This window comes from Notothenia coriiceps, unplaced genomic scaffold (genome assembly GCF_000735185.1).
Source record: "Notothenia coriiceps isolate Sejong01 unplaced genomic scaffold, NC01 NC01_scaffold00036303, whole genome shotgun sequence".
Lineage (NCBI taxonomy): Eukaryota > Metazoa > Chordata > Actinopteri > Perciformes > Nototheniidae > Notothenia > Notothenia coriiceps.
Genome location: NW_011369004.1, coordinates 69339 through 80089, shown reverse-complemented (window position 1 = coordinate 80089; position 10751 = coordinate 69339). Strand labels below are relative to the sequence as shown.

The following is a 10751-nucleotide window of genomic DNA, read 5'->3' as shown; positions in this document are numbered from 1 at the left end:
AAGATAGAATGATGAAGAGCGTAAAGTGTTTAGGTTTTATTGATTTGTAAGAGAATTATAGCATTGTTTTATCATAAGCTAAAGTCCTCTCTTCCTTTGTCGGAAGTTCCCAGGTTAGACGGTGTAATTTAGCTAAGTCGTCACCGTGTCACTTCGGGTTGTGTAGCTTGACATAATTGGTTTGTATGAAAACTTTACGGTTTCAGACAGAGACAACACACCCCACACACACACACACACACACACACCACACACGACACACACCCTACACACACACACACACACACGACGGGACACACACACACGCTCGACCACACACACCACACAAACACACACACACACACACGGAACACACAACAAACACAACACACACAGACACAACAACACAGCATGACTCTCAGACTGTTAAAAGTTTGACCTCGGAGTTCTTTAAGCGCACTCCGCAAGAGACGACCATCAGGTTTAGTCCGAACCACTCTAAGAGTCGGTGATAAAAAGTGTTTTTGTGGCAGTCGTTCAATGCGACAATCGGAAGTATCCTCGATGGGGGGGAAATAGGACAGTCCTATTGAGCACTGCTCTTTTGTATATTCAACATAATTTATTTGTCTAATCAATCGAAATTCGAAGGGTCAGTTAAAACACACACAGTACCACTTATGTCAACGACAACACCGACGACAGAGACACATAGTACAAAAAACACCTCAAACTACTTATAAAAAACACTAATTATTCAAAGTAGAGTATTTTATTTATATATGGTAATACTAAGGACATTATTGATATTAAAAAAGTTATTTGTTTTCCATGTCATTCGTGTGTTTTTCTTATAAGTTATTTATTTGTGAGCTCCAAATCCAAATGTTTCCCTCAATGGCCTTTGTGCCCTGGCATGTGGCCTTTGTGCCCTAAAAAAAATGGTGACACCAAAGGCCAAATGGCCTTGCCCCTAAAATGACGAAATTCCAAGCCTGGCACCGGCTGTTTGTAAATTCTAAATTAGCCCAGGCAATGCTATAAATTCAATTCCTACAAAGTTGTCTCAGGACAGCCAGCCAGCTAATCGCTGATCAAGGTCAGGGTCTTCTCGGATTCACTCTGTATTATACATAATTCTTATAGACCCACAATATTACCAGCTGTGACCCTGGTATTTTTTGCAGTTTGTGAGTATGTCTGAACATGCAAAAATTTGCTCCTGGAGACACCAACTGCAGGGACAGCCATTGAGCACTTTGCCAGGTGTTGGTCTGTGGTTCTGTATAGAGAGTGAGATCAAAACTGAATGGCGTTGTAATATCTTGCATAACTTTGGCCATGATAATCGTGTATTGTAAATCTGATATCTTAAGAACCCTACTTTAAACCAACTTCCGTACTATATAAAGTACAAATAAACCCTTATCACCAATCTCCAAGTCGCGATGTTAACCATTACTCCATTCTTGCCTTGGTGAATCCATCCATTGACTATTGTGTCTGATATCAGGTAGACTCTATCAGGAGCTTCATCACAAAGCAAATGTATTTGTAGTACTTGCTTGACCATTTCAATCTGTTTGTTTTAGTTGGTGAGATATGTAACTTTTCTGTATGATGTTTTTTAATGTCTGCAGTGTTTCCCCTAGGATGGGGATAGGATTTCTATGTGTCTGCCAGCACAAGAAAGGCTCTTGAGGCCTAGTACCAGGGCCGGTTCTAGCCAATTTGCTGTCCTAGGCGAGATTTTATATATAAAGAATAAATGAAAAATCTCTACAAAAGACAAATACACTACAAAAACAGAAAGTTATTGACATAGGTAAGAGACGTCCAAATGGCTTCAAATGTATTCAGTATGAACTTGTTTTAATTAGGGGGTGGAGGTTACATCCTCCAGGGGGGTCCGGGGGTCTGCACCACCGGGAAGATTTTTTTGAACATTTGAAAGTAAAATGCTTCAATCTGTTGCACTTTGAGCAGAATTACTAGAGACCTGATCTAGGGGCTACAACTCTAAAACACCCATCTGAAAAAGATCGGTTTATATTTTAATAATCAATAAGTATGTGAACATAACCAATAACCTACCATAGCCAATAACAAATAAATGTAACTTATTTTATTTTTGTTGTTCATTCATATCTTATTTTACCAGTTAACATTTATTTATTTATTTATGCATATTTTTGTATCTCTCCAACTTTAAAATATATTTTTGGTTCACTGTCCTATAGTATACTTTGGAATAGATTTCAAACCTGTTTTTATTTATCCTAATAATTGCCTTGGTGAATCCATCTATTGACTATTATTTCTGATATCAGGTAGACTCTATCAGCAGCTTCATCACAAAGCAAATGTGTTTACATAATTTGTAAACACATATTTGTTTGAGACCCACTGAGATAACTTAGACTAAAATTATCTAAACACTCAGAGTCCTTTACCTCACTGAGCCTCTCAGTCTGACAGGAGAGCATTCCTCCACCCTGGTTGTAGAAACATCTACTTCTTATATCCGTTAGCGCAGCTAGCACCAGATTCTAATAACAACAGCGCCGGTACCGGTGCGCCCTCTTTCTCTCTCCCTCGCTCGCTCTCTCGCCCCCACGCTCGCACTTTGGCTGTGAGCTGCGGGCGCCTGATAAACCAACATCCCCCACTTTCATCACTTACAGTGCCCATCGTTCAGGGCAAATGAAAAGTGTAACCGGGGTGAAAAGGGTGTTACATTTACTTAATTATGAATGTTGTTACATCAAGGCCAAAAATTAGGATAAGCGCCAACGGTCAAAAAAAATGTTTCCCCTCCCAGAGCTACCAGCCCCAGATCTGGCGCCCCTATGCCAAAAATCGGCTCTGCCAGTACATACAGTGGCAATGTCTCAAGATTTAGCAAGAATTCACCTTTATTGAACATACCAGTGGCGAACCGTGTCTATCACAACTGGACCTTCTGTAGACACACACTCACGTACCCAAATGTACGCTCTCATTCAATGCAACGGCCAGGGCATTCTATCAAGTATAATACCTTGGTTGAAGGACTACCCAGAGACCCAGAACAAGATCTGTTTGGTTGCTTTCTTTTCTAACACAAAACCACTGAAATGCGTAGTGCATGGTCCGAGAAGGATAAACAAATCAACGTGACACAATCAAGAACACAGATACAATTCTCATTTATTCATTTTATTACATTTTCTTTCTATAATTAAATTGATTTTTTGTTTGTTTTATCTGAGTGTTCCAGGGTATTCTCTGAATGCCTTAAAGGCCCTGACAGTTCGCCACTGGAACATACAGTAACACAAATACTACAAATCCACTGTGAGGATCCACAGTTTTGCCTCCCTCTTTGTTCCTTCTGTGTTTGTTGTTGTCTGTCTCCCTGGCTGGGCGTGGCTGACCTACTTCTGGATTCCCGCCAACTCACCTCCTCAGCTGCTGCTCGTCACCCTGATTACTACTGCTCACCTACACCTGCATTTATACCCGGTTCCATCATCCAGTATTCACCAGTTCGTCGTCTAAACCACGTTGGTAATACCTCCTGGAATATTCAGCTATTAGCAAAACCAAACCCTCTGTGTTCCTGTTTATCCTTAAATCCTGTTCCACTCTTTGTTTAGTATCCATCTGCCTACTCCTCTGCCTGCCACGTCCAGCCACCAACTCTACTCCTGTGTTCCTCCGTGCTTCCACACACACCTGCCCCAGCCTGCTTGCTCTCGTCAGCTCTGGATCCCCGGCTTCGGACCTCCGCTCCTCCTCTGGAGACACTCCCTGGTCCTGGATTTTGTGGATTATCCAATTCCTCTGTTGTCAGTATAAAACGGTTTTAGACAATAAACCTTTTGCTTCATAAACTCTGTCTCCTCTCTATAGTGTTCAGTATTGTGGGTTCACTCCTGTCAGCTCTCGGAGAGCGTAACATCCACATAACAAACAATCATGATATTGTGGGAAACACTGCTGTGTTTGGGCTAGAGTGGATAATGATGGTAACAACAAAGTGAGGGTTTCTCGAAACGGCTGAGTCATGATACAAAAATTGCTACACACCAAACTGCTGCAAGGTTGTTCTTCAAAGTTTCAAAAAATATCCAAAAGAATGAATGCAGATGATTCTTTGGTGCTTTTTTGCTACTCTATAGAGAGAAGGCCTATTAAAATGTTCCCACCATTGATTTTCGATTTTCTTTCATTATAATCCAATACTAGTTTGCTTGCCTCTAAAATTAACTTGTCATTTGTTTTAAACTCATCACATCGGATCAGGAGCTCAGTCCATAGGGACTTGGCTTGAGAACTGGATGGTCTTTGGTTTGAGTACCACAGACCAAAATAACTGACCCCTCCAACTGCCCCTAGTCACAGAAGTATGTCGGCCCCTTAGCTCTTACACCTCTCCTTAAAATGCATGCGTTTGCGCATATTTGTTCTTTTTCCTGTACTTCTTCACCACCACTTGCTACCTGTATCTTCTTGAATGGATTTACTACTGTGTATCTCAATGTCTAACTTTTTTTCTTACTTAATCAATGGCATGGTCACTCTTTGTGTGTTTTTTGTGTCTGCTTTGCAGTTCTATGGCTACTAAAATCCAAAAGCAAACAGAGGAATATGAAAGGATGAAATGGGATTCACAGTGCAGGATCCAAGACTTGGCAGGAGAGCTGACCTTACAGAGACAGGTGAGCACTCTCTCTCTCAATTCAATTCAAAGGGGCTTTATTGGCATGAAAGTTAAACAACGAAACAATGTTGCCAAAGCATCAAAATACAAAATAGTTAACAACATTAACATACATTTCAAATGTTTACATATTATTGATATCTCTCTCTCTCTCTCTCTCTCTCTTTTTTCTCTCTCTCTCTCTCTCTCTCTCACTTACATAAAGACACACACACATTTCCTTATTCTCAAGGTCATAATGATAATGTCTATGACTTCAGCTAGCTTCCTCCATAAATAGAAAATATATCAATATGACACAATGGATACCACATTAGGGCCTTACCAAGCTATGCCACAAAGCAATTCTTATCAATAATATACTCTTCGTCTTTTGTTTCAAAACCTCGCAATGGACTTAAAATAACTGGGGGAGCAGCCAGACATTGAGACCTTTTGGATGGACCCACACAAAAGAGCTCTCAATATCGGACCCTGACTGGTGCCTGTTACCACTGGGCTGGCAGGCTTTGTGCAAAAAATATATGTTGTAGTGCAATTTGGTTTTATAAAAATATTTATTTTTCATTTATTGGACATTTTAGTATAATTTCTTGTGTTTATATAAATATGTATGGTTGCCCATTTTCGCCACTTAAAAAAATAATTCAAAATAATGAGATAAAAAGTCATAATTATGGCAAAAAGTCGAAATAATGAGATAGGAAAGTCGAAATAATGAGATAAAAAGTCATTATGAGATAGGAAAGTCGAAATAATGATGTAAAAAGTCATTACTACAAACTAGCAGCTCTTTGGCTCGAGTTCTCCTATTTATCTTGACACGGAAATGGATTGTGAGTACATTGAGGACTACTTTAAACGTGGATTTACAACAGATGAAATACTTAATTTGCTTGCTGATTCACATGGAGTTGTACTAAACAAACGCACCCTTGAAAGGATTTTAAGCAAGAAGCAGCTCTGGCGTCGAAAGAATAAAACCAATGTGGCTGAGGTGGCAACCTTCATTGAACAGCAACTGGAAACATCCGGTCAGTGTCATGGTTACAGATGGATGCACCAAACATGTTGGTTACATGGAATTGTGGCTGACAAAGAAACAGTGTGAATACTGCTACAGTTATTGGATGGTGAAGGTGTTGATCTGAGGTCAAGAAACAGACTGCGAAGGCGCATCTACCACAGCTGTGGTCCAAACTATGTATGGCACATTGATGGTTACGACAAGCTTAAGCCATTTGGAATTGCAATCAGTGGATGCATTGACAGGTTTTCCAGAAATCATGTGTACTTCTTATCTCATAATTTCGACTTTTTTTTATCTCATTATGACTTTTCATGGGGATTTTTTTTTTTTAAGTGGCGGAAATGGGCTTCCATAAATATGGTTTTTTCATTTCTTTTTTTATTGTGTATTCTTACTTTTTTTTTGTCATTTTATTTTACAGGATTAGTAAGGTTATAATTACATTACATTGAAGATTTCAACATGACACCAAAAAATGCATTAGTCCCAAAAAAAGGATATATGAAAAAAGATAAATACATTACAAACAACAGAGTTAATGAAAAATGGTTTTCAATAAGTTATATTGCATCCCCACTCATGCCTTAAAAACAAACAAACAAACAAACAGTAGTGTATTTTTTTTTAAAATCTCTAATTCCTTACAACCTAAAACTGTCACAAAACCCAATTTCCTCTGAAAAAAATGTGTTCTGTATTCTTAGTCTATCTGTCATCACAAATGTAATATTACACATAAACAAAACATCTGTAATGTCTGTACTCTGTTCACAGGAGACGACAGCAGCTTCTGAAGCTGAGCTCAGACAGCGGGAACATGAGTTCAAATTGAAAATGGATGAGATGCGCGCTGTGGTGCTGTCTTGTGATCTCAAGGTGAGGGGAAAGTAAGAATATATGTGTTTTAATTAACTTATGAGTCCATTTATGTTTTCTATCATGGTTTTTGTATAAGATGGACAGAAAATCTAGACAAATGCACGGAACATATACTGTATGCAAAGTTCTTAAGTTCAATATTCATAACTAATATTCATACTATAGGTCTATTGTAAAGTAGTACTCTAAATCTAAATAATCCCACACAATTATGCGAGGAGATTAGATGTAGGATTTCCTGATCTCTAATCTTCCCGTGGCCTTCACACTAATGGTCCTCTGTATTTGTTGTTGCGTGCGTGTCTGTGTGTGTGTCCTTGTCCAGGTGAAGCTGCTGTCCAAAGAGACAGAAGTTCAGTGCCAGGCTCACGCTGAGTCCAAAGAGGCTCTGCAAGCCTCCCAGGTGTTCTGTGAGCAGCTCCGAAGCCAGCTGCTACACAGAGACCATGAGATCAGAGACCTCACTGCTGCTAAGGATTGCAGGTTTGCTCCCGTCCTGCTTTTGTGTGTGTTTACGTGTGTTTACGTGTTTAAGATTTCCAACTATCTTCTGTCTCAGGATAAAGGAGCTTGAGGACAAGCTGAAAAGGATGGAGACCAAATTGAGGAAAGAAGAGAGTAACCACATTAAGAAGTAAGTAAATGGATTATAATGAATAACACAGACTCCTCTCAGTGTAGCAGTCAGAGCTAGCCGTTTACGCAGATCCTATTCACCTTATTTTGGTTTACACATTCCATTCCCCTTAATAGCTGGAAGGATGTCAAATAAAAAAGGAATAAGGTCACATAAGGTTACATTTCTAAATATTTGTTTATTTGGATAAACTTATTGCATAGTGGGAATCAAATGTATTATTTTCTTATCCGAACAAATATTTAAAAATGAAAGCTGTGTTTTTAAATCCTGAGACAGTTTCTTCCACTCTAACTGCACTGAAGTTAGAACACAAAAGTATGCAATGCGGAAGCTCCCTAGTTTTAAACAAGGATGGGACCTGTGGAGACAGAGAAAGGCAGATGGAAAGAGAAAAAAGAAAACACACCTCTGTAAGAAGCCTATGAACAGTTACATTTACAACGTATTAAAGTGTTAAGTTATTCTTCAGGGAAATACCTGTAGCCATTAGCCACCAAAATAAAATAGATTGTATGGCTATGTCTAGCTCCTTGTAATGACTTCTCCTCAAGGAATTGTGTGAATTTGAAAAGACCGCAGCACATGTGACCCGCAGGGTGGCTGTTCACTCATTCAGCTACATTGGTGTTCACTTGTGAATAAATGACCTTATTGTTACTCTAAATCGTCCACATTTTTTCCAATATCAACCTCTGTTGTTGTGTTTGGCAAGATGTGAGGATGTGATCTGGGCTCTGAAGGAGTGCGCTCTGCAGCTGGAGGCTCAGTATCAGGCCCACACAGAGAAGCTGCAGGAGATGGAGAAACGCGTTGTTAAACTACATGAGAATGTGGAGGTTCTGGCTGCACGGGTACGCTGCAAACTGAAGGACCAACAGGGTGCCATGGATCTGAAAGATGAGACCATCCAGAGGTGAGACAGACGGAGGAAAATGATCATATTGACTATTAGCTGCGTTGATGTAACCAGTTGACCAGAGATCCTGTATATCTCTGTGTTTCAAGGCTTCACACAGAGGTTGATGGAACCAGGACTGGCTGGGACAGGCACATTGGTCAATTCTCTAGTGAGATGGTTGTCAAGGATACAGAGATAATTTCCCTGCAGGAGAGAGCAACCAAATGTAGGACTGAGCTGGAAAGGAGCAGGGAGGATATTGAAAGGTGAGAAGACTGCAGTAAAATGGAGGTAGATAGTTATAAATGAATAAGAAAGTGTTGAAAGGACTAGACAGGTAGGAATGAAGGAATGTAGTCCTTTTTAACCTTGTCTGTCCGTGTAATCAGGTACAAGCAGCAGCTGGGTGCTGGTTTGCAGAGAGAGAAGGCGCTAGAACAGATGAAAGTCCTGGTTGAGCTGGAGTGGCAGAAACGCTGTGAGGATATGAAGGCCCATCACTACCTTGCTAATGAACAGCTAATACAAGAGCTGACCCAGGCTAGAGACCAGGTAAGCTTCCTATACATAACACACCCCTTTCCATGTGGATTTACTGGTGCATACATATAGTAGAGTTTACCTGCTATCTTTACTAATGCTGTGTCTCAACTCAGATATTTCCCTTAATACACTGCATGTCACACACTTGCGCAGTTTGTGAATATGATAGTGTGGCAAACGGCGGCTGTGCCCTTACAGGAAGTGACTATTGCCACTATTAGCTAGGTGGCTAGCTAGCAACCTTATTGTATGCTTTAGCAAATCCTTATAGACTTAAGCAGATAAAATAAACTGTCTCTTCTTTCAAACACCAGTATAGTGGTGTGTCCATTAAATACTGGTAAAAAACATGTATAGCACAATCCACTCTTTGGCATTTTGCTCATAAAACTGGCTCTTGCTGATTGTTAGTCTAGAAATAATTTGGCTATCACATGACTTCCATTAGTGACTAAATCCTCCTCAAATGAATAATGCAAAAGGAGGGCAGTCACACCTCACTGCTGACACACACTGTGCTTCCCAGATGAAGGATGTTTGACTAACATGAAGGAACCTTGCCGCTCTGTGACAGCCTCTTGATGAAGAAATGGAACCAGCTTTGTTGTTATGCTGGTTTGATAATGTAGTCTGTAATTATATTTGTACTAAGGTTTGATGTTGTTCTCTATCAGGCTAAAGCAGATCTACATGAGAAAGAACAAGATCTGCAGGACTTGAGTGTCTTACTAGGTTGTGTAAAAACAGAGAGAGACCAGGCACTGCAGGTGAGAATATCCTCCCCCTTAACACTTTCATGATGAATAATAGAACATTACTCACACATTATCCAAAGCAAAAACCCCCCAGGGCTGGCCAGATGAACACATCAGTCTACTGATCATGAATCCTTAATCTGGCGTTTAACACGGGCACATCACCTGATCAAGACCCCAATCCATTTGGTAGAAGAAGAAGTATGCATGTTTTGAAAGTTATGGCATCCTCACAACAGCAGGAAGTGCTCCTGGGTATGTTGTCTTGGCTAAATAAGAAAAATACAAAAAAAGAAAATATCATGGTCGACCAATTTACAGAGAAGCGGCTAGAGGCAGCGGCCACAAAGCATGACCTGCTTCATAGAGATAAAGATGGGATTGCTGATTACCAATGCATATGTTTACTTGTCATGAGCTAATCAGCCTGTTATAACTGTTTCACCCTATTATGTTTACTTGTCATGAGCTAATCAGCCTGTTATAACTGTTTCATCATATTATGTTTACTTGTCATGAGCTAATCAGCCTGTTATAACTGTTTCATCATATCTTTCATTTACATAAAGACTGACCTCAGTTTTGGATCATTTTAAAATAAAACACTGGTTGATTTCAGGGTTTTGTTTTGGATATTCTCCTCAAGTGTTTTTGGACTAGACTATAGTGGTTCCAAAGCTATATCATATTCTTTGGCAGATTTCCTAAAAATGATCAGGAGTAAGTCCTTCCACTCCATGACCTTCCCTCTTATACTATCCTCAGGCCTGAGTGCCACCTCTGCAGTCTGCTTCACCGTAAGATGAGACAGAATCCAGCCACTGTGACATTGCCAACAGAGCCAGGCCCGAGTTCCCTGGGGTCCCAATCTACATTCTGCTAAAGGGCCCCCCGACCTGACCCATGAGCCATGTCAACCATTTGCCATTGCACCAGAGTCACACCTGACACCCTGATGCCCCCACTACAATGCTCCCTATTTAAAACGGCTTGCCCCAGTTGTTGGTATAAAAAGAGTAATAAGAGGGATAAATAAAGAATTACAGAAGATCATATTTTCTTTAGAATTCATCGGTGAGTGACCTTAACATTTAAGAAAATAAGTAGCCTATAAATGAAGATTACTCTCACTTTTGTCAGGCACAAAGTCAAAGAACATAGTCCTGACTGGCTATTTGACATGGAGGTGAAGCGGGGCCCTTTTGTTATTTGCTCATCTATCCTGCTACTTCAATACCAAAGAGTGGTTCCCGGGACACACTTAAAAACAACAAACAGCACATTCTATGTCCTCTGTAGGTTTACTTTTCATGAAACCTTCC

At 40.1% G+C, this 10751-nt stretch overlaps 1 protein-coding gene across 1 annotated transcript in view; it reads left to right on the top strand.

Moving 5' to 3' along the window:
• The window catches only part of LOC104963491 (coiled-coil domain-containing protein 57), a 22133-nt gene extending 12514 nt beyond the window's left edge, over positions 1-9619 (top strand). Inside the window, exons 5-12 of the mRNA XM_010792086.1 lie at positions 4574-4682; positions 6489-6590; positions 6919-7076; positions 7153-7227; positions 7946-8146; positions 8239-8397; positions 8521-8683; positions 9349-9619. Coding sequence (XP_010790388.1) covers positions 4574-4682; positions 6489-6590; positions 6919-7076; positions 7153-7227; positions 7946-8146; positions 8239-8397; positions 8521-8683; positions 9349-9474 — 1093 coding nt within the window. The 3' untranslated portion in view covers positions 9475-9619. The remainder of the gene's footprint in view (positions 1-4573; positions 4683-6488; positions 6591-6918; positions 7077-7152; positions 7228-7945; positions 8147-8238; positions 8398-8520; positions 8684-9348) is intronic.
• Positions 9620-10751: the final 1132 nt, after the last annotated feature.